Consider the following 23576-nt stretch of genomic DNA (forward strand, 5'->3'; position numbering starts at 1 on the left):
GAGCAGCTTTCTTAACACAGGCTCATACTCCTTGTGCCTTCTCATTTGATGAGAAATGAGCCTTTCTTTAAAGGCAAGTTTTGAGAGTCCCAATAAGAAACAGGTTTTTTATTCACAGTTTTTTATTGTTTTTTTTTCATTTCAATAGAAATGGTTCCAGAGAGTGTGCATTTGCATAATGCCTGCAGGCCGCTCACCTGAACCTCTTGTAGATCCTGTGGAAGAGAGGTTAGGCTTTCCTACTTGCGGAAGAGTCAGCTCGCCCGGAGGGATGCGTGCCTTTGCTCTGGCCGGTAGACTTGGAGTGGGGCGTGCAGCCCCGCCGTGCAGCGCGAGGCCGGACCACCGTGCCGAGAGCACCAAGAAGCCGCGTGAAGCGGGGGTTCCGGGGGGCGGCCCGTGAGCAGGAAAGGGGCCCGCCGCCCCCAGCCCGTGAGCCCCGCGGAGGGAAGGGACTGGCCAACTGACTCAAGGTATATTGGCTTTCATATTCTCCAACTGCACTTTTCAACCTGGGAAGGGCAGAAACACCCTGCAGAGGTTAAGGAGGGTGAGAAGGAGCCGCTTTCCGAGCTGGACTGTGCTGCAGCCCAAGCGGATCACCGACTGGGCTGGGGTATCTCCGCCCGCGGCCTGCCACCGGGCGGGCCCTGCTACGAACACCGGGATGAGAGGGCTGCACAGGCTGTGCCTGGAGGGTTGGCGGTCAGGTCTGAGTGTTCATGAGTGGCCCGTGCCCGCGGCCCGGAGCTGCCTGCTCTCCCGCGTCGGCCTCACCTGCGGGGAAAATCCCAGTCTGCGCCTCCGGCTCCGGGAGACCCCACGGCCCAAGTCCCGGTTGGTCCCGGGCGGCTGGACCACCTCCTCCCGGCTTGCCGCCTCTCCCAAGGTGGATGCCGGCTGGCCTTGTGCCAAGCACGTGTGAAACGTCATTTATTTGTCTAGTGGCCACGCTGTGTCTCCTTTGCTGCACTCAGGCTTTTCTCGAGGTGCGGTTGAGGGGGCTGCTCTCCTTTGCGGTCGCTGGCTTCTCTGTCATCCGGAGGCTTGTGGGGAGCCTGGGTTCTGGGGCGCTTGAGCTTTAGCAGTTGTGGTGCGTGGGCTCAGTTGTCCCTCGGCCTGTGGAACCATCCGCATTCCTTGCACTGGCAGGCGGATTCTTAACCTTTAGCCACCAGGGAAGTCTGAAAAGAACTTTTTTTCTCTTTTTTTAAACAGTTGGAATATGGTGCATAAGTCCCGTCTTTGTTGTAGGGGTCTGGGGTTCATTCCGTGCTTTTCCTTTGGGTACTGAATTCTGCATTCAGTTAGGAAACATCACATTCAAGTTACTTCTCGTCCTCCGACCTCGTTGCCCTTCTGTTTCTCCCTGGAATGCTCCAAACGATGCTTCAATCAGCTACTTCTTTGTTCCTTGATCTGGAAGGACCAGCGTTATCCTTAGATTCCGTTGTTGGGAAATTAATGTACTCCAGGAAAGTGTCATGTGATCTTTAAGGCCCATTCAAGCACGGAGCCCAGAGTGATTCATGCTCCACATTTTGCTGGTTACCAGACCACAGGTCAACAGGGTAGGGTGTGTGCAAAAGGATGTTTGTACTCAGGCAGCCTAAGAGACAGGGAAGGAGCCGAATGAACAAATCAGCTCAGAGTCCAAAGCATATTCCTAGACGGCTTAGGACCAGAAGTTTGGACTCCTTTCCTTTTTTTCCCCCAGTTTTAAACAGTGTGTTAGAATATACAGACCATAAAATTTACCATCTTAACCACACTTAAGTTTACAGTTTGGTGGCATTAAATACTTCTACAGTGTTGTGCCACTGTCACCACCATCCATCCACAGAACATTTTTTTTTTCCATTTATTTTTATTAGTTGGAGGCTAATTACTTTACACCATTACAGTAGTTTTTGTCATACATTGAAATGAATTAGCCATGAATTTACATGTATTCCCCATCCTGGTCCCCCCTCCCACCTCCCTCTCCACCCGATCCCTCTGGGTCTTCCCAGTGCACCAGGCCCGAGCACTTGTCTCATGCACCCAACCTGGGCTGGTGATCTGTTTCACCCTAGATAATATACATGTTTCAATGCTGTTCTCTTGAAACATCCCACCCTCGCCTTCTCCCAGAGTCCACAAGTCTGTTCTATACATCTGAGTCTCTTTTTCTGTTTTGCATATAGGGTTATCGTTACCATCTTTCTAAATTCCATATATATGTGTTAGTATACTGTAATGGTCTTTATCTTTCTGGCTTACTTCGCTCTGTATAATGGGCTCCAGTTTCATCCATCTCATTAGAACAGATTCAAATGAATTCTTTTTAATGGCTGAGTAATATTCCATGGTGTATATGTACCACAGCTTCCTCATCCATTCGTCTGCTGATGGGCATCTGGGTTGCTTCCATGTCCCATCCACAGAACATTTAAAAAAAATATTTATTTTATGGGTTGATGGGACTTTTAAAACATTTTATTTGTTTGACTGAGTTGGGTCTTAGTTGTGGCATACAGGGTCTTTGGTTTTCTTTGCGGCATGTGGGATACCTGACCAGGGACTAAACCTGGGTCCCCTGTACTGGGAACACAGAGTCTTAGCCACTGGATCTCCAGGCAAGTTGCCAGAACATTTTTATCTTCCTAAATTGAAATGCTGTCTCTATTCAACACTGACTCCCAAATCTCACCTCCCCCAGCCCCTAGAACCCAGCATTCTAGTTTTTGTCTCTCTGTATGATTTTTGCCAACTCTAGGGATCTCCTTTAAATGGAATCATTCAGTGCTAGTACTTTTATGAGTGGCTTATTTTACTTAGCAGTGTCCTCCAGATTCATCCATGTTGTGGTGTGTGTCAGAGTGTCCTTCCTCTTAAAGGCTGAATGATATTCCGTTGTATGTATTTCCACTTTCTGTTTACCTGTTCTTCCATGAACAAGGCGGCCATGAACATGGGTGCCCAAAGGCCTCACGCATTTGCTTTCACTTAATGCTCAGGGCATACGGGCTCCGGTGAGGGTCAGCTGTGAGGTGCACATGGCCTGAGAGAAGGGCAAGTTGCACCCCCTGCAAGACGAGCCATGACTCCCTTCTTGGTGTTTTTCTGTACTTTACAAATTGACGTGTTCACTCAGTTCTTTGAAAATACAAGGGGTGTGTCATCTAACAGTGTTACCAGTTGGAAAATGTGATTAAATCCAATTGACCCAGTCATAAGTGAGATCAGAGTGTCTGTCTTTGACTGACTTCACTTAGCATGGTGCCCTCAGGTCCATCTATGTTGTCGCAAATGGCAAGAGTTTATTCTTTTTTTTTATGGCTGAGTAGTATTCCTTTGTGTATATATATATATATATTTATGTAAATATATTAATGAAAATTTTATGTATATAATTATACCAAGCCGTTAGTATTTTCTTTATATATGTAGAGGCTCCTATGTTGGGTGCATAAATAGTACTTCTTGTTGTTTAGTTGCTAAGTTGTGTCTTACTCTTTGCAACTCTATGGATTGTAACCCGCCAGGCTCCTCAGTCCATAGGATTTCCCAGGCAAGAATACTGGAGTGGGTTGCCATTTCCTCCTCCAGCATAAATATTTACAAATGTTACATCCTCTTGTGGACTGATCCTTTTATCATTGTGTGATGCCCTTTGTGTCTCTCATCACAGACTTTGTTTTAAAGTCTATTTTGTTTTAAAGTATAGCTGTTGCAGCTTTCTTTTGGTTTCCACTTGCATGGGACATCTTTTTCCACCCCTTCATTTTCAGCCTATGTCTGTTCTTACATCTGATGTGTATATAGCATATAGATGGGTCTTTTTTTTTTTTTTTAATTCATCAGCCACTGTCTTTTTTTTTTAAGTCAGTCTTTTTCTTTTTTTAGTTTAAATTATTTTTATTTTATTTTTTCCCCAATTATTTTTATTAGTTGGAGGCTAATTACTTTACAATATTGTAGTGGTTTTTGCCATACATTGACATAACTCAGCCATGGATTTACATGTGTTCTCCATCCTGAACCCCCCTCCCACCTCCCTCCCCATCCCATTCCTCTGGGTCATCCCAGTACACCAGCCCTGAGCAGTCTGTCTTTTGATTAGAAAATTTAACCAATTTAAATTTAAAGTTATTATCGATGGGTATATACACATGCCCATTTTGTTACCTGGTTTCTGACTGTTTAGTAGTTTCTCTGCTTCTTCTTACTCTCTCCCTTGTGGTTTGATGACTTTCTTTAGTGTTCTTCTTAGATTCCTTTCTATTATGTATATGTTGTAGTTAAGAGTTATTTTAACTACTTTAGTTTCTTAACCTTCATATTAACTTTATAATGATAAATCCACGTTTTGCCTTTTTATATAGTTCATGGGGTTCTCACAGCTGGTATACTGGAGTGGTTTGCCATTCCCTTCTCCAGTGGATCACATTTTGTCAGAACTCTTCACTATGACCTATCCATCTTGGGTGGCCCTAAATGGCATGGCTCATAATTTCAAGTTAGGCATGAACGTGGGCAAACTCTGGGAGATGGTGAGGGACAGAAAAGCCTGGTGTGCTGCAGTCCATGGGGTCCTGAAGAGCTGGACACGACTTGGTGACTGAACAACAACAATCTACTACCTTTACCTTTTTCAGTGAGAATTAGACTTTCATATATTTTATTTTTACTAATTAGAGCTAAAAATTGTTCTTTTCACATTTCTTGTAAGGCTGGTTTACTTGTGATGAACCGTTACTTTTTGCTTGTCTGGAAGACTCTTTATCTCTCTCTCTCAGTTCTGAATGATAACTTTGCCAAAAGAGTGTTATTGGTTGGAAATGTTTTCTTTCAGCACTTTGAATATATTGTGCTACTCCTTACTGGCCTGCAAAGTTTCTGCTGAAAATACTGCTGATGGTATATTGGGGCTTCTCTTGTATATAAGTTGTTTTTATCTTGCTGCTTTTTTTAAAGTATAGATTTACAATATTACATTAGTTTCAAGTGTACAACATAGTGAATACATATTTTTATAGATTATACCCCATTAAAAATTATTACAAAGTAATGATTATAATTCCCTGCGTTGTACAATACATCCTTGCTGGCTATGAATTTTATACACAGTAGTTTCTATAACTTAGTCCCATACTGCTAACATGCCCCTCCCCATTTCCCTCTCCCCAGAGGTAACCACTAGTTTACTTTTTCTATCTGTGAGTCTGTTTTAGTTTTGATATATATATTCATTAGTTTTATATTCCAGAAATAAATATCATACAGTATTTGTCTTTCTCCATCTGATTTATTTCACTAAGTGTATTTTCTAGGTCCTCCCATGTTGCTGCAAATGGCAGTGACTCCTTTTTTTCTTATGACTAAGTAATATCCCATTGTGTGTGTGTGTAGTAATATCCCATTGTGTGTGTGTGTAGTAATATCCCATTGTGTGTGTGTGTACACAGTAATATTCCATTGTGTGTGTAGTAATATCCCACTGTGTGTGTCTGTGTGTGTGTAGTTATATTCCATTGTGTATGTGTGTGTGGTAATATCCCATTGTGTGTGTGTGTGTGGTAATATCCCATTGTGTGTGTGTGTGTACAGTAATATCCCATTGTGTGTGTGTGTGTACAGTAATATCCCATTGTGTGTGTGTGTGTACAGTAATATCCCATTGTGTGTGTGTGTACAGTAATATTCCATTGTGTGTGTGTGTAGTAATATCCCATTGTGTGTGCATGTACAGTAATATTCCATTGTGTGTGTGTAGTAATATCCCACTGTGTGTGTGTAGTAATATTCCATTGTGTGCGTATATACAGTAATATTCCATTGTCTGTGTGCATAGTAAGATTCCATTGTGTGTGTGTGTAGTAAGATTCCATTTGTGTGTGTAGTAATATCCCATTGTGTGTGTGTGGTAATATCCCATTGTTCTGTGTGTGTGTAGTAATATCCCATTGTGTGTGTGTAGTAATATCCCACTGTGTGTGTGTAGTAATATTCCATTGTGTGCATATATACAGTAATATTCCATTGTGTGTGTGCATAGTAAGATTCCATTGTGTGTGTGTGTAGTAAGATTCCATTTGTGTGTGTAGTAATATCCTATTGTGTGTCTGTGTATAGTAATATTCCATTGTGTGTCTGTGTGTAGTAATATTCCATTGTGTGTGTGCATGTATGTACAGTAATATTCCATTGGTGTGTGTGCATATATGTACAGTAATATTCCATTGTGTGTGTGTAGTAATATTCCATTGTGTGTGTGCATAGTAATGTTCCACTGTGTGTGTGCATAGTAATATCCCATTGTGTGTGTAGTAGTAATATTCCACTGTGTGTTTGTGTAGTAATATTCCATTGTGTGTGGGTACAGTAATATTCCATTCTGTGTGGAATTTGCAGTGCTTCTCGGGTAGTTGCTTCAGTTTATATTCAGTTTGTGTGGATAGGCTTGTATGAAGACTGTGATTTGGTTCTGGAGGAATAACACAGACTCTTGGTTTGCCATGAAACACATGTGGGCTTGCTTGACACAATTGCTGGATCCACTAGAAGCAACACTTGTGTGGAGAGAGCTCTTCCCCCGCCACACTAGCTTGGGGTCAAGAGGGTTCAACTCAAGAAATGTTTCCTTATAAAGCTCCCTGGGAAAGGGAATGTGGAAAATGGTGCTTGTTTCCTGGAGGGGGCACCATTCCTTAGGAAACTGTCTAGTAAAGCAAAGTTCTCAATTCCTGAAAGTTACCTTTTTATGAAGATCCTGAAGAAAATAAGATAAATGAGGAAACATGGAAAAGGAACTTGTGTGTTGACTTGGGAGGTCTTTGGGATAAGAAATATGTAGCAAGTTGATGTCAGAGGCAGAAAGGAGTAGGTGTGATGTTGGAAGAAAAAGTTAACCACCGAATAGTATTTCTGCCCATCAGGAAACACTTCTTGAAGGTTATCTGATATTAAATTAGGATCTCAGCACCAGCATTTTCCAGACATCTTTGTGACTTACCACAAGATGCCACTGCCAGTCTTTGACTGCTCTGTGTAAAACTGAGACACTACATAACCACTGATTGGTGGACAGGGTCTCCTTGTCGGCTGCAAGGCTGGTTCTCCTCAAGTGTCGCAGGCTCTGGGGCTGGCAACATGTGGCACTACAAGGTCACGTGACCTGCACTCCCCAGCTGGTCAGCCAGGTACCTGCATCTCTGACTCCACCCCCGAGTGGATCCAGCCTCAGTACCCGCCTCTCCAGCTGCCCCTCACAAGTATGGGATCACTCTAGAAGTGCTGCTGGTGTTCCCTCCCAATGGAAAGGGCTGTCTGTAGCCCAGCGTCAGGGAGGGTGTAGTGCAATGCCTCATGCTGGTAAAGCATATGTGCTATTTCTTCCAGGAATTGTTGGTGCTTGTTGCTGTCACCTTGACATTTGTAATTTACTGCATGAGTGGATCTTGATGTATTTATCATTGACACTACTAGATGTATAAGTGTTATTGGAAATTTTTCAAACCAGGGTGTATTTCCAAAAAGCTGCATGGTTAGTTTTTCAGTAAAGCTTTTTCATATTGACTTCCAAAGAAGGTTCTGGACCTAAGACACAACCACCTCCTGTCAAATACGAGTGCAATTTGTCATTTGAAATGCCCTACTGCCTACTTCAGTCTGATCCCATTTTCCCCTCTGTAAAATGGGACTACTGCTGCTTGCCTGTGAAGAATGTGTGAGCATTAAGGGAACAAACCTGGCACACGAGAGGCACTTGGTAAATATTAGAGGCATTTCATCCTGAGGGTAGGTTTATCTCTGCTGATCGTTAACACACATTCTCTCTGATATTTAGAACCAGCTGGAAAATATTAAAAGCAAAGAAAGAGTTTTTATTCTTTGATATATAAAAACCAAGAAAACTTTCATGTGTATACAACATAGTTTTTTTTTTTTCTTTTTCTTTTTTTTAAGAAGAAAATTGCAGAAATATAGACTTGGGTAGAAAAATACACTCAAGCAGCTGCTCAAGACAATTTGTAACTCCTAAAATTATGAACAATAGCACACAAATCTCAGCATAAGCCTTTTTTTCCTTTAAAAAATTATTCACATTTGTTTAACAACTTAAGATATGGTAAGAAATATAACTTTCCTTCTTGGTAACACATCTTGTTTTTTGAGAAGATATTCAGTGACCAGCAATAACTTAGTGATAGAATCTTTACCTTAGAGTTTTGGTTCTATGACACTTGTCATAGTAAAAGAAATACTTCCTACTCCTGGGGCCCCAAAATGCTCATATAGTTTATTGGAGGCCATAAACTTGGGGGGTCCTAGACCTCAGAGGGGGAGCATCTTTGGTCTTCCCTGTATTTTAGTACCAAAACAGACAGTGATCCTGGCATACAAATAACAAAAACAAAGGTGCAGGAGACCATAGCTACTCAGTAAAAGCTATTTATGTCCAATAAATAGTTTCCAAAAATAATTTCTTTTCACTTAATGAATTCAGGAGAAATAAAAACATACACTGTTTGACATCTGTTATCAAACTGACATCCATTAAGTCAGTTCTGCCACTGACCAGCAGGGAGTGCTAGACCACAGGAGAAGCAGCTGCATAGTTTCCCAAAGGGCAACCTACAAAAATACCTGTATTTACATGAAAACTTTTTGGGTGAAAAAGTTTAGTTTTCAAAGGATAAATGTAACATTTTCTCCTCAACACTGGGTTCAAGCAAAAAATACACTTCATATAAAATTTGGATGAAACATGAATAAACTTTAAGATGACTAAATATGTAAATATTGGTAGAATATCAAAGGGAAATGATAATGAATTTACTCTGTGTTAAAAATCTTTACATTTCATGTGACTTGTTATTTAAAAGCAAAGATGCAGAACACACACATCTGAATGGCTGAGACCTCTCAGAAGCCCGAGTGACGTGTGGCTGGCTTGGCCACCACTCCTCATGGAAGCATATCATAACCGCCCTCAGAGTCACAGTCCCAGGAGCCGACTGGTGTTTACCTTGGAGTAGGTGATGGCTTTTGATCACAGATGGTGAGCTGCCCCTCCCACTCTCTTCCAAAGTTGAGTTCACCTTCAGAGGCCTCACAAAGTTGCCCACAGGGCGAGTCCGCCGCCACAACCACCATGACCACTTCACATGGGTTCTCTCTTCCCAGTGAGGTGGCTATTTGAGACAGGACTACAAACTCTGAAATTCTAAAATTTATCCTCTGCAGTCATGCTTAGTACAGGTTTGTGTGCACTTGCTCTTAAATTCCAGTCTCTGCCTTCTTGCCACATTCTGCCTTCACAGCCTTCTGGCCCATCAGCAGGATCAGTGCAAGTCTGCAGGAAAGCACAGTGAAAATGTGACAACTATTTACTGGGTTGGCCAAAAACTTTCTTCAGGCTTTCCCGGAGAATCTTACAGAAAAACCCGAATGAGATTTTTGGCCAACCCAATACAAAAGTAATTTAAAGGCTTCATTTAAAAAAGTATGTTTTTAAAATTTAAAAATGAAATATTTTCTGCATTTAGGTCATTTCTACCACTTCACAAAGGTGCTGGGCCCTATACCTGGGCTAGTATAGACTGTGCATGTGTGTGTATTTTATGTTCTACGGAGAAACTATAAAAATAGCTTTTTTTCTATTCATGAGTTGAAAGAATAGGGTTATGGATGAAATGGGAGGGATAAGTAAAACAACAAATAGGAGGAATGAAGTATACAATTTTTTCTTATTTTAAAATTGGAATAAAATTTTAGAAGTATTTCTCCTTGGTAAACTGAGCTGTCTGGTGCCTGGCCCTACAGGGTGACCGCCGGCCCATGCTCCTCCACGCCTCCCGGGGGCAGGGCCAGGCTGTGGCGGGGGTCAGAGCGGAGCGAGCTGAGAAGCCTCTGGACACTGCCCTCTCGCCCCGGGCTGTGCAGGCTGGGCGCCAGGCCCGCGCCGTTGACACGCGTGAGGCTGCCTGGAGGCGGCCTGGGCGCCAGCCGAGGCTCCAGCACGCCCTCGAGGACCACGTCGGCCTCCTCGTCACTCTCCATCTCGTCCGGGGGCAAGTTCTGCAGGACGTGGGCCATGGGCAGGCTGTGGCGGCTGGCCGTGCTGTCCGAGGAGCGGCCAGAGCTGCCTGAGGCGCGGCTGCCCCGCACCACGTTGTTCCTCTGGTTGGCGGGCTTGACCGTCACGATGAGGTTGTGGCTGTTGGCGATCATCATGTCCGTGACCTGGTCCAGTGTCTTCCCGGCCACCTCGATCCCGTTCACCTCCAGGACCTCGTCATCCACGGCCAGCAGCCCGGTGCTCTCGGCGAGGCCGCCAGGCACCATGCGGGAGATGAAGACGCCGGGCACCTTCTCCAGCCCCTGTGGGGCCACACGCACGCTCGTGCCATCGCGAATGTAGAAGCCCAGCGGCTTCTGGCAGCCATGCCGGTACAGCCTCACGCGGCGGTGCGTCTCGGGGACGATGTCCACGTCGATGATGGAGGACACGGGGCGGAAGTCGTGCGGTAGGCCGATGTGCAGGTGTGTGCGCCGGCGGGGGCCGTCCTCCCGCAGGGCTAGCGGGCGCCGCCGCCTGGACAGCGAGCCCGCCCCGAAGCTGCAGTGCTCAGCCTCTTCTGGAAGGGCACAGAGAGGACAGTGAGCGCACAGATCGGGGGCAGCCGGGAAGCACAAGTCAGGCTGCACTGAACACTCAGAGCGTCAGGTAAGTCCTGACTTTCTGCAGCTCTCCTCCCACCACCTCTCTCATGTGTTGTGTGACCCCAGGAAGTCTGAGACGGTGAGGAAATCAAATGGTGTAAAGAACCAACTAAAACACAAAGCTCCCACGCATGCCTTGGAGCTGAATCATCAATTCATTTTGTCACACGTCAGCTTTTGGGAGAGTCTCGGCTTCCTGGATGACATGCAGGCTACTGCAATAACTTCACTAGCGGTTTTGATGAGCCTACAGCAATCCTGTGCATCAGCCAAACTGGCCCAGCAATATTCACCAGGCAAATGTTGGATGCCACGTTCAAGCACAATCACCTCCCTAAATTCAGCTATACAGGCAACCAAAAAAATAGTTGGAAGGTTAAGACAACTAACAACAGATGCAAGCGTTAAATGTGCCTGACTGGGTTCTGCAGTGACAGGGGAGCAGACACCAGTAATGGGCCCCACCTGGACAACAACTGCAGGGGCAGAGTCTGTCTGATGTAACTAATTTGGAACTTGAGAGTCTGCTGAAGGCTCAACTTCTAAGGGCAGAGCTGGATGCTAATGGCAGTCAATTCTGGGTAATTTCAACTCTTAGCACAGTAGCAGCTGCCTAGTCCACCCCCAGCATCCTGGCAGGCAGCTGTGCACTGATCCTGGAGCGGTTTGTGGGACCTGTCCTCCAAACATCAGGTATCTGCCCTGACTGCTGATTTCTCCTTCTCATCACAAAGTTGTAGAGGGGTGGGTGGCGACTGCTGCACCTCCCTGTGTTGTTGCAAGCCCCTCCCCTTCCACCTGAAGGAACATCCCGGAGAGCGAGAGGACTGGCACCCTTTCTCTCCCTTCATTTTTCACCTTTTCCCATTTTGGGAGCCGAAGTTTCAAGTCCCAGGAAATTAAAAACAGCTGCATATATAGGGAAAGTTAGAAAGTGACTGTGCATGCTCAAGGAAAGGCTCAGAAAGGACCTTAGAAGACCTTAAGTTCACACTTTAATGTTGATACTCAGCACAAAGACAGTCTACAGCAATTAAAAAAATAACAACCGTAGCAAATCCTGGGGAAGGGGTACAATCTAATTTCCAGAGCTATCACATTTTGAATCCCCATTGTTCAACAACAACAGAGAATCGCAAAACCTGCAAAGAAACAAGAGTGTGCCCTCACTCAAAGGAAAATCATCATAGAAACTGCCCCTGAAACAGCCTGATGGCAGATTTACTAGACAAAGACTTTAAAACAATGGCCTAAGACATGATCAAAAACAAAAAGATACTGGCAAGTCAAGAAAACAATGTGTGAACAAAATGGAAATATCAATAGAGAGACAGAAAACCTAAAAGGAAACTAAATAGAAATTCTGGAGATGAAATTACAATAATGGAAAGTAGTGAATGGGGGATTCCAAGGCAGATTTGAGCAGGCAGAAGAAGGAATTGGTGAACTTGAAGACAGAACAGTAGAAGTTATCCTTTCTGAGGAAAAACAACAAAAGGTTAAAGGAAAGTGAACAGAGCCTAAGCAATCACCTGGACACCATTAAGCAAACTGACATGTAGTTTGCGAGAGTCTCAGAAGGAGAAGAGAAAAGGGTGGAGGGACTATCTGAAGAAATAATGTCTAAAAACTCCCAAATGTGATGAAATGTGCAAATATAAATGCCCATGCTCAACAGCCTCTAAGTCAGAAGAAGTCAAAGAGACCCAAGATGACAATATAATCAAACTTAATTAAGACACAATGTAATTTTACATACTCCAGAACCCAGAAGCAGTAATATGAAAGGAGGCTGGGGCAGACCCAAATGTTGATCTCAGAGAGTCTCCTGGGTAGGTAGGAGGTGACTGCAGATCACCCTAGGGACACAGATGCTGGTGGCAGTCATTTAGGGGAACTCATTCTGTCACTTGGACTCTAGCACTAGAAAGTGCCATCTTTGACTTCTCCCTCTAGCTTATTAGCTTCAGGACCCAGCCCCTCCCCTGCCTAACAGTCTGTAGGCACCAGCAGTGGGAGCTGGGCAGGGACACAGCACCACCTACCTACCAGCATGCAGGTTGCCTAAAGACCCCCTGAGTCCAGAGCCACTCCTGCAAACACCTTCTCCACCAGAAGGCCCTGGTATCACACATTGGAGCTACATCCAGTGTTCCCCTAGGCACACTGCAGCTAGAGACTCAGGACCCAGCTCTGCTCACCAATGAGCCTCAGAGCCCCCTGAGTCCTGGCCACCAGCAGACAGACACCAGCCCCAGGAACACTGCAACCAGAGACTCCAGGACCCAGCTTCACCTGCCAGTGGGTAGACCCTGGCCATAGAATTACTGCAGCTTGCCTTATCGGGCCTCAGGCCATCAGCAAGCTGACAACAGTCTTAGGATATCTCAGGATCCAATCGTCAACACCAGTCCGCCCCCAACCCAACAGGGGGATGAAACCTGCTATGAAATCCCAATGACCTTTCAGTGAGAGGCCTCAGGACCTGGCTTCAACCACCAGTGAGCCAGAACTCGCCCCTGGACCCCCAGTCCCCAGAATCACCCACCTTAAAGCCAACAGCAGCTCTGAGATACCTTAGACTCCTCAGCCAGCTGCCCAAGGAGAAAGTCCCACTCACCAGCAGGCCAGTATCAGCTGTGGGATACTGGAGAACCTACCCACCAATAGGCCAACACTAGATCCAGGAACTCTGGTTCTGTAGCCATCTATCCATCCCGGAACCAGGCTCTGCCCAACAGTGAGCACCAGGCCTGTGAGCAGCCAGGGTTTTGCAGCCAGCTGCCCTGTGACCTGGCTCTGCCACCTGGAGGCCAGCGGTCTCCACCCAGAGTAGAGCCTGGCAAACCAGCAGATGGGGCCAGCTGCACCTACCAGACTGCCCATAGAGTCATCCTGCCACAACAAAAGGGCCCACAAGCCCTCATGCAGCATACAGCTCTGGTGACCAGAGAGGTGTGTGCTGTGAGGAACATATGACACCTCCTAAAAAAGGCTGCTTCACTAAGATCAGGAAATGCAACCAACATATGAGATACACAGAAATAAAAACAGCAAATGAGGCAATAGAGGAACGATTCCAAATGAAAAACAAACAAACAAAAAACAGAACCAAGAGAAATAGAGATAAGCAGTTTACCTGGTAAATAGCTCATGGTAATGATCATAAAGGTAATCAAAGAACTTGGGAGAAGAATGGATGGGCAGATTGAAAAGTTAGAAGTTTTAAACAAAGAGCAAGAAAAAGAATGATCAGAGAGATACAATAACTAAAATGAAAATACACTAGAAGGAATCAACAGCAGATTAAATGACGCAGGTATGGATCAGCAAGCTGGAAGACAAAGTAGTGGAAATTGGAGTAGTGGAAGCTGAACAGAAAAAAATGAAATGAGGACAGTTTAAGAGTTCTCTAGGATAATATCAACTGTACTAACAATTGCATCAAAGGGATCTCAGAAAGAGAAAAAGGGACTGAAAATACACTTAGGATATACTTGCTGAAGACTTCCCTAACCTGGGAAAGGAAGCAGACATCCAGGTCCAGGAAGTAGAAAGCCCATGCAGGATCAATCCAAAGAGGACCACACCAAGATAATTTGTATTTAAAATGGCAGAAATTAAGATAAAGAGAATATTAATGGCAACATTACTATTAAAGGCAAAAGCAAGAGCAACACACAAGGGACTTTTCAGCAGAAACTCTGCAAGCCAGAAGGGAGTGGCACCATATATTTAAATTGATGAAAGGGGAAAACTTACAATCAAGAATATTCTACTTGGCAACGTTCTCATTCAGATCTGATGGAGATCAAAAGTTTTACAGGCTAGGCAAAAGCTAAAAGAGTTCAGCACCATGAAACCAGCCTTACAAGAAATGTTAAAAGGACTTCTTTAAGCAAACAAGAAAAGACTACAACTAGAAACATGAAAACTACTAAAGGAATAAAGCTCACCAGTAAAACCAAATATATAGGAAAGATAGTAAACCTACCACATACAATGGTAGTAGGAAAGTTAAAAGACAAAAGTAGTACATCATCTGTATCTGCAATAGGTAGTTAAGGGATAGAAAAAAAAAATATGTAAAATGTGATGTCAAAACAGTAATTGTGGGGGGAGGGGAGTAAAACTGCAGAGTTGTTTAAATGTGTTTGGAATTGTGAGATCAACAATTTATCATCCCTTATGGTAACCACAAACCAAAAACCTATAATACAAACAAAAGAGAAAGTTTTCCAAACATAACACTAAGGATGCTATCAAAAGACAAGGGAGCAAAAGAAGAAAGGATCAAAAAAAGAGCTACAAAACAATCCAAAATTAACTAAAATGACAATAAGTATGTACCTATTAATAATTACTTTCAATGTAAATGGACTAAATCCTCCAATCAAAAGATACAGAATGGCTGAATGCCTACAAAAACAAGAGCCATGTATATGCTGCAAGAGACTCACTTCATATCTAAAAACACACACAGACTGAAAGGGGATAGAAAAAATTTATTCCATGCAAACGGAAATGGAAATAAAGCCAAGATAAGAATACTAGACAAAATAGACGTTAAGATAGACTGTAACAAGTAACAAAGAACAACATTAAGTAATGATCAAGGTATCACTCAAGTAAAAAGATGTAATAGTTGTAGATATATATGTACTCAATGCAGTAGCACCTAAATACAGAAAGCAAATATTAACAGACATAAAGGGAGAGACTGACAGTAGCACAGTAATAGTGAGGATCTTTACCATCCCACTAACATCAACAAGGGCTTCCCTGGTGGCTCAGTGGTAAAGAATCTGCCTGCCAATGCTGGAAATGTGGGTTCAGTCCCTGGGTTGGGAAGACCTCCTGGAGAAGGAAATGGCAACCTGCACCAGTATTCCTGCCTGGGAAACCCCATGGACAGAAGAGCCTGGCAGGCTGCAGTCTATGGGGTTGCAAAGAGTCAGACACAGCTGAGAAACTAAACAACAACAACATAAACAGATGAGACAGAAAATCATTAAGGAAACTGGTCTTAGATGACACATTAGATTACATGGACTTATATAATTCCACCCCAAAGCATCAGAATATGCATTCTTTTCAAGTGCACATGGATAGATCACATGCTGGGCCATAAAATAAGTCTTGGCAAATTTTAAAACATTGAAATCATGTCAAGCATCTTTTCCAACCACTATGTTGCTGCTGCTAAATCGCTTCAGTCGTGTCCGACTCTGTGCGACCCCATAGACTGTAGCCCACCAAGCTCCCCCATCCCTGGAATTCTCCAGGCAAGAACACTGGAGTGGATTGCCATTTCCTTCTCCAACGCGTGAAAGTGAAGTCTCTCAGCCGTGTCCGACCCTTAGCGACCCCATGGACAGCAGCCTACCAGGCTCCTCTGTCCATGGGAGTTTCCAGGCAAGAGTACTGGAGTGGGGTGCCATTGCCTTCTCCGAACCACTATGCTATGAGACTACAAAACCAACTACAAGAAAAAAAAAAAAAACTGCAAAAGACAAAAACATGTAGAGGCTAAACAATATACTACTAAAGAACCAATGGATCTTTAGTAAGATGAAATAAAAAAATGTTTGGAGACAAATGAAAATAAAAACACACTGATCCAACATCTATGGGACACAGCAAACATAAGAGAGAAGTTTACAGTAATACAAGCTTACCTAAGGAAACAAGAAACATCTCAGACAACCTAACCTTTCACGCAAGGGAACTAGAAAAAGAACAAACAAAACCCAAAGTTAGGAGAAGGAAATAAACCATAAAGATCAGCAGGAATAAATGAAATAGAGGCTTAAAAAATAGAACAAATGAAACTAGGAGCTGGTCCTTTGAAAAGATAAAATTGATAAATTTTTAGTAAGACTCATCAAGAAAAAGATATCAAAAAAGGAAATTATAGGCCAATATCTCTGATGAGCATAGACACTCATATTCTCAACAAAATGTTAGCAAACTGAATCCAACAATATATTAAAAAGATCATATACCACGATTACACAGGATTCATCCCAGGGAAGCAAGTATGGTTCCACAATCACAGATCGATCAATGTGACATACCATTTTCACAAATTTGAAGGATAAAAATCATAGCATCATCTCAATAGATGCAGAAAAAGCTTTTGACAGAATTCAACATTTATGATAAAAACTCTCCACAGTGGGTATAGAGGGAACATACCTAAACATAAGAAAGGTTAGACCTTACTTTCATCACCAGTCACATCCACAACCGGGTGGTGTTTTTGCTTTGGCTCCATCTCTTCATTCTTTCTGAGTTATTTCTCCACTGATCTCCAGTAGCATATTGGTTACCTACCGACCTGGGGAGTTCATCTTTCAGTGTCCTATCTTTTTGCCTTTTCATACTGTTCATGGGGTTCTCGAGGTAGGAATACTGCAGTGGTTTGCCATTCCCTTCTCCAGTGGACCACATTTTGTCAGAAATCTCCATCGTGACCCCTCCGTCTTGGGTGGGCCTACATGGCATGGCTCATAGTTTCATCGAATTAGACAAGGCTGTGGATGTGACTGGAGATGAAGGCAAGGTCCAATGCTATAAAGAGCAATATTGCATAGGAACCTGGAATGTCAGGTCCATGAATCAAGGCAAATTGGAAGTGGTCAAACAGGAGATGGCAAGAGTGAACGTCGGCATTTTAAAAATCGGTGAACTAAAATTTGGACTGGAATGGGTGAAATGAACTCAGATGATCATTATATCTACTACTGTGGGCAATAATCTCTTAGAAGAAATGGAGGAGCCATCATAGTCAACGAGAGAGTCTGAAATGCAGTACTTGGATGCAGTCTCAAAAATGACAGAATGATCTCTGTTCGTTTCCAAGGCAAACCATTCAATATCACCGTAATCCATCCAAGTCTATGCCCCGATCAGTAATGCTGAAGAAGCTGAAGTTGAACGATTCTATGAAGATTGACAAGACCTTCTTGAATTAACAACCAAAAAAGATGTCCTTTTCATTATAGGGGACTGGAATGCAACAGTAGGAAGTGAAGAAACATCTGTGGTAACAGGCAAATTTGGGCTTGGAGTACAGAATGAAGCAGGTCAAAAGCTAACAGTTTTGCCAAGAGAACACACTGGTCATAGCAAACACCCTCTTCTAACAACACAAGAGAAGACTCTACACATGGACATCACCAGGTGGTCAACACCGAAATCAGATTGATTATATTCTTTGCAGCCACAGATGGAGAAGCTGTATACAGTCAGCAAAAACAAGTCTGGGAGCTGACTTTGGCTCAGATCGTGAACTCCTTATTGCCAAATTCAGACTTAAATTGAAGAAAGTAGGGAATACCACAGGGCCATTCAGGTATGACCTAAATCAAATCCCTAATGATTATACAGTGGAAGTGAGAAATAGATTTAAGGGACCAGATCTGATAGAGTGCCTGATGAACTATGGACAGAGGTTTGTGACATTGTACAAAAGACAGGGAGCAAGACCATCCCCAAGAAAAAGAAATGCAACAAAGCAAAATGGCTGTCTGAGGAGGCCTTACAAATAGCTGTGAAAAGAAGAGAAGCCAAAATCAAGGAGAAAAAGAAAGATATACCCATCTGAATGCAGAGTTCCAAAGAATAGCAAGGAGAGATAAGAAAGCCTTCCTCAGCAATTAGCGATCAGTGCAAAGACATAGAGGAAAACAATAGAATGGGAAAGACTAGAGATTTCTTCAAGAAGATTAGAGATACCAAGGGAACATTTCATGCAAAGATGGGCTTAATAAAAGGTATAAATGGTATGGACCTAACAGAAGCAGAAGATATTAAGAAGAGGTGGCAAGAATACACAGAACTGTACAAAAAAGACCTTCACAACCCAGATAATCACGATGATGTGATCACTCACCTAGAGCCAGACATTCTGGAATGTGAAGTCAAGTGGGCCTTAGGGAGCATCACTATGAACAAAGCTAGTGGAGGTGATGGAATTCCAGTTAAGCTATTTCAAATCCTAAAAGATGATGCTGTGAAAGTGCTGCACTCAATATGTCAGCAAATTTGGAAAACTCAGCAGTGGCCACAGGACTGGAAAAGGTCAGTTTTCACTCCAACCCCAAAGAAAGGCAATGTCAAAGAATGCTCAAACTACTGTACAATTGCACTCATCTCACATGCTAGCAAAGTAATGCTCAAAATTCTCCAAGCCAGGCTTAAACAATAAGTGAATGGTGAACTTCCAGATGTTCAAGCTGGTTTTAGAAAAGGCAGAGGAACCAGAGATCGAATTGCCAACATCTGCTGGATCATCGAAAAAGCAAGAGTTCCAGAAAATCATCTATTTCTGCTTTATTGACTATGCCAAAGCCTTTGTGTGGATCACAACAAACTGGAAAATTCTGAAAGAGATGGGAACACCAGCTCACCTGACCTGCCTCCTGAGAAACCTGTATGCAGGTCAGGAAGCAACAGTTAGAACTGAACATGGAACAACAGACTGGTTCCAAATAGGAAAAGGAATACGTCAAGGCTGAATATTGTCACCTGCTTATTTAACTTATATGCAGAATATATCATGAGAAATGCTGGGCTGGATGAAGTGCAAGCTGGAATCAAGATTGCTGGGAGAAATATCAATAACCTCAGATATGCAGATGACACCACCCTTATGGCAGAAAGTGAAGAAGAACTAAAGAGCCTCTTGATGAAAGTGAAAGAGGAGAGTGAAAAAGTTGGCTTAAAGCTCAACATTCAGAAAACTAAGATCATGGCATCTGGTCCCATCACTTCATGGCAAATAGATGGAGAAACAGTGGAAACAGTGGCAGATTTTATTTTTTGGGGCTCCAAAGTCACTGCAAATGGTGACTGCAGCCATGAAATAAAAAGATGCTTACTCCTTGGAAGAAAAGCTATGATCAACCTAGACAGCATATTAAAAAGCAGAGACATTACTTTGCCAACAAAAGTCAAGGCTATGGTTTTTCCAGGAGTCATGTATGGATGTGAGAGTTGGACTATAAAGAAGGTTGAGCACTGAAGAATTGATGCTTTTGAACTGTGGTGTTGGAGAAAACTCTTGAGAGTCCTTGGACTGCAAGGAGATCCAAGCAGTCCATCCTAAAGGAGATCAGTCCTGAATGTTCACTGGAAGGACTGATGTTGAAGCTGAAACTCCAATACTTTGGCCATGTGATGCGAAGAGCTGACTCATTTGAAGAGACCCTGATGCTGGGAAAGACTGAGGGCAGGAGGAGAAGGGGATGACAGAGGATGAGATGGTTGGATGGCATCACTGACTCAATGAACATGAGTTTGGGTAAACTTCAGGAGTTGGTGATGGACAGGGAGGCATGGCGTACTGCAGTCCATGGGGTCACAAAGAGTTGGGCGTGACTGAACTGAACTGAAGAAAGGTTATATAGGATAAGCCCACACCTAACATCATACTCAACAGTGAAATGCTCAAAGCACTTTCCCTAAGATGAGGAAGAAAACAAGATTGCCAACTTTCACCAGTTATATTCAATATAGTATTAGATGTCCTAACCAGAGCAATCAGACAAGAAAAACAAAAGAGAAATCCAAATTGGAAAAGAAGAAATAAAACTGTCACTATTTAAAGATAACATGATCCTCTACATAGAAAATCCTAAAGATGCCACCAAAAACCTACTAGAGCTCATCAATTAACTCAGTACAGTTGCAGGATACAAAATTAATATTCAGAAATCTTTCATTTCTATGTATTAAGAATGAACTATCAGAAAGAGAAGTTAAGCAAACAGTCTCATTTATAGTCATATCAAAAAAGAAATAAATTACATAGGAATAAATCCAAGGAGGTAAAAGACCTGTGCTTGGAAAACTAGAAGACACTAGCAAAAGAAGTTTATGATGACACAGAAGGAAACACATGCTGTTGATTGGAAGAGTTGTCATAATACTGTGAAAATAACCGTACTGCTCAAGGCAGTCTACAGATTTAATGCAATCCCTGTCAAAATACCCATGAGACTTTCCATAGAACTAGAACAAATAATTAAAAAATATGTGTGGAAACACAGAAAACCCGGATAACCAAAACAATCTTGAGAAGAACAGAGCTGAAGGTAACATGCTCCTTGAGTCCAGGCTATTATAAAGCTATACTAATCAAAACCAAATGGTATTGGCACAGAACAGACACAGATCAATGAGACAATAAAATCCCTCAAAGTGTGGGAGGCAGGTGGCTGTGGCCTTGGCCAAGCCGTGCTGGACCTCAGCACCCAGACACCTCACGCCTATAGGCCACACTTCCACCCACCCACTCCCCGCTGTTCTTGTAACTGCTCAAGTTGGGAAGCTCCAGACAGATGTAGAAACCAAGGTGCATTCTGCCCGCCTGGCAGAAAGCCCCTGCCTCAGCGCTTGGCGGGGTGTCCTCAGCTTTTTCTGCCGATTAGGCTAGGCCTGCGGGGAGGAAAGGGCCTCTCTGGGTGCCCCTACTGCCGTCCAGTAAGCTGGGTCCGCTGTCCTCCGCCTTGTGCTGCTGACTTAGTTTCTCCAGACACAAGCTGAGGCGGTCTCCTTTCCTCCCAACAGAGTTAGCTGGCTTTAAAGCGTCATGGAGAGAAGGAAGAGCTCAGGAATGAGTCTGATCACTGTCAGGATCACAAGAGAGCCCCCGTGACTCTGCTGCATGGTCACCGGAGGAGCACCCAGACCCACAGCACAGGAAGTGGTGCAAGCAGACCGCTGGCTTCTGCGTAAAAGAATTCTACAAATGAAAGGGATTCCAGACACAGAAATGAGAGGACAGAGGGGAAAGGTGGGGAGGGGGAGTGGCCTGAGAACATCCTTCTACCTTTCAGTGACGCATACCACACAGGCTGAGAAGCTCACATGGGGACTTTAATTAGCCATCACCCAGCTGCGTGCAAACACCGCCTCCAGTCTGAGCTTGTCCAGGGTAGCTAAGGCCCAGCAGCTCCCCTGCCCATGATTAAGCAGACATGCAAACCTCCCGGAAGAGCTCCGCCGCTGGATCAAACACAAGTCAGAACGAGTCTATTCTTAGAGACACTGGAAACGTTAACATTTAAATGAAAAAAAAAAAAAAAAGTCTGCCACATAAGCTGAAAAATAAAATGTGCCACATATTGCAAAGAAATCTGAAACTCCTGCAGTTTTCTCTCCTCACAAGCTTTGTCCTGAAGCCTCAAGACCTGTCTCCTTAGACTGTTTTCCCTCAGTGCCCCTGATAAACTCAGTTCCTGCAGTGACCAGAACTCCCTGTAGGGTCCCCCTCAACCCCATGCACTCAGCTCTCTCTACCCCCAGCTCATTCAATTTGCTGGGCTGCAGGGACTCAGATGCCACTTCCAGATGCTCCATCTTGGCCCCCTCAGCCCCACCCCCCGTTTTCCTCAAAGGAAACTGTTCTGTTAGCCCCCACCTCCCCCAGGAGTGCAGTCCCTGGGCTTGCTGAGCCCCTGTGGGAGGAAGCATGGTGAGACACCTCCAGTGGCACCCAAGGGCCACACACTGATCGTGCGCCAGGTGTTGCTCTGGCATCATGGTTGCTTTTATCAGGGCTGGTTCCAGAATCAAAGGAAGTTTAAAGAGGATTTTAAAGAAATGACTCAAAATAAATGCAGAGTCAGGTGTAGGGCAGTGAGTCTTAAAGATCTCCTAGCAGTAAACTGCTCTAAGGATCAAGGATGCATGGCTTGGGAGCCGAGAGTGAGCCCGGCACTTGCCAGTGTGTGTCCATCTGTCCATTCCTGCCCTGCAATGGTTCAGCTAGTTCTGGAACCAAGATCTTGGGTGGGGCTGGGGTTGGGCTCAGGCCAGTCAGGACCCCTCTTGGAGCTGTGGTCCTAGGACCCCTCCTAGAGGTAAACCTGCATTTCAATTCTTTCTGGGAAGAAGGGGCTGCTTCAGGGTGTGGCACCTCCCGACAGCAGACACAGCTGTTCTAGCAGGGGGTGCACAGGCTCTAGGGGGCTCGCCATGGACACTCAGCACGTGTCTAAGCATCTCTGCTAATCATCCCAGCAGGGAAGCCCTGGTAGCCCTGGGTCACTGGGCCATCTGGGGGACAAAGGAAGACAGGTCCACTGTCTGTGCCATCTGCAGAGACCCCTGCAGACCAGTGTCAGGAGCCTGGGAGGAGGGTACCTGGAGGCAGGGCTGAGGGCCGCTCACAGGGCTCCTGGGGTGTGGCTTTCTTAGTGGCCGTGAGCTCCACATCCCAGGGCAGCAGGGCCCTGAACTGTGTCCATGAACTAGCGTTGGCCTTTGGGGCTTGTGCTTCTCAGGTGCCAACATCTGTTTTAACCAGCACAGAGGTGTCTTGTATGCTTGTGTTCTGCTCCCAGTTGCTTGATTTTTCTTGTTTTCTTTTTTCCCCCTCCTCCTTCCACAAGAGATGCCAGTTGCCTGCCTGCCCCCTGCCCCCGCCCACCCCCCTGCAACTTCAGCAAGACAGGCTCTGTCAACCCTGAGACTGGCTCTCGGTTGACCAAACTGTAGATGGTGGTCAGCAGGTCCCAGGCAGCGGCCTCCACTTACATCGGGGCCAGGGACTAACCAGCTTCCTAGCCTCTCTGTCTCCCACATAGGTTGGGTTGTGGGACGGCCAGCAGCCTCCTCCCCCAACCCCAAAAGCTGACTGAGTGACAAAGCTTCCTTATAATCACACCTGTGGATCCACCCTTTTTGATAAACTGTAAGACTCTTTGGTCCCTTATTATTAGCAGTACTCAATTATAACCAACTTGTGGCAGAGTAGCACCTCAGGTCCTACATCTGCCAAGCAGGTGACGGGTCTGGAAGCTGCCCTGGGATGCTCAGGTGAGAATCAGCTGCATGCAGGTGGGCTGAGACACACC

General features: G+C 44.4%; 1 protein-coding gene across 1 annotated transcript in view; it reads right to left on the reverse strand.

The window, feature by feature from the left end:
* Positions 1 to 9715: 9715 nt before the first annotated feature.
* PARD6G (par-6 family cell polarity regulator gamma) overlaps positions 9716 to 23576 on the reverse strand; it is a 70993-nt gene continuing 57132 nt past the window's right edge. Inside the window, exon 3 of the mRNA XM_070453022.1 lies at positions 9716 to 10625. Within this exon, the coding sequence (XP_070309123.1) occupies positions 9805 to 10625 (821 nt within the window). The 3' untranslated portion in view covers positions 9716 to 9804. The remainder of the gene's footprint in view (positions 10626 to 23576) is intronic.

Source organism: Odocoileus virginianus, chromosome 22 (genome assembly GCF_023699985.2).
Source record: "Odocoileus virginianus isolate 20LAN1187 ecotype Illinois chromosome 22, Ovbor_1.2, whole genome shotgun sequence".
NCBI classification, from domain to species: domain Eukaryota; kingdom Metazoa; phylum Chordata; class Mammalia; order Artiodactyla; family Cervidae; genus Odocoileus; species Odocoileus virginianus.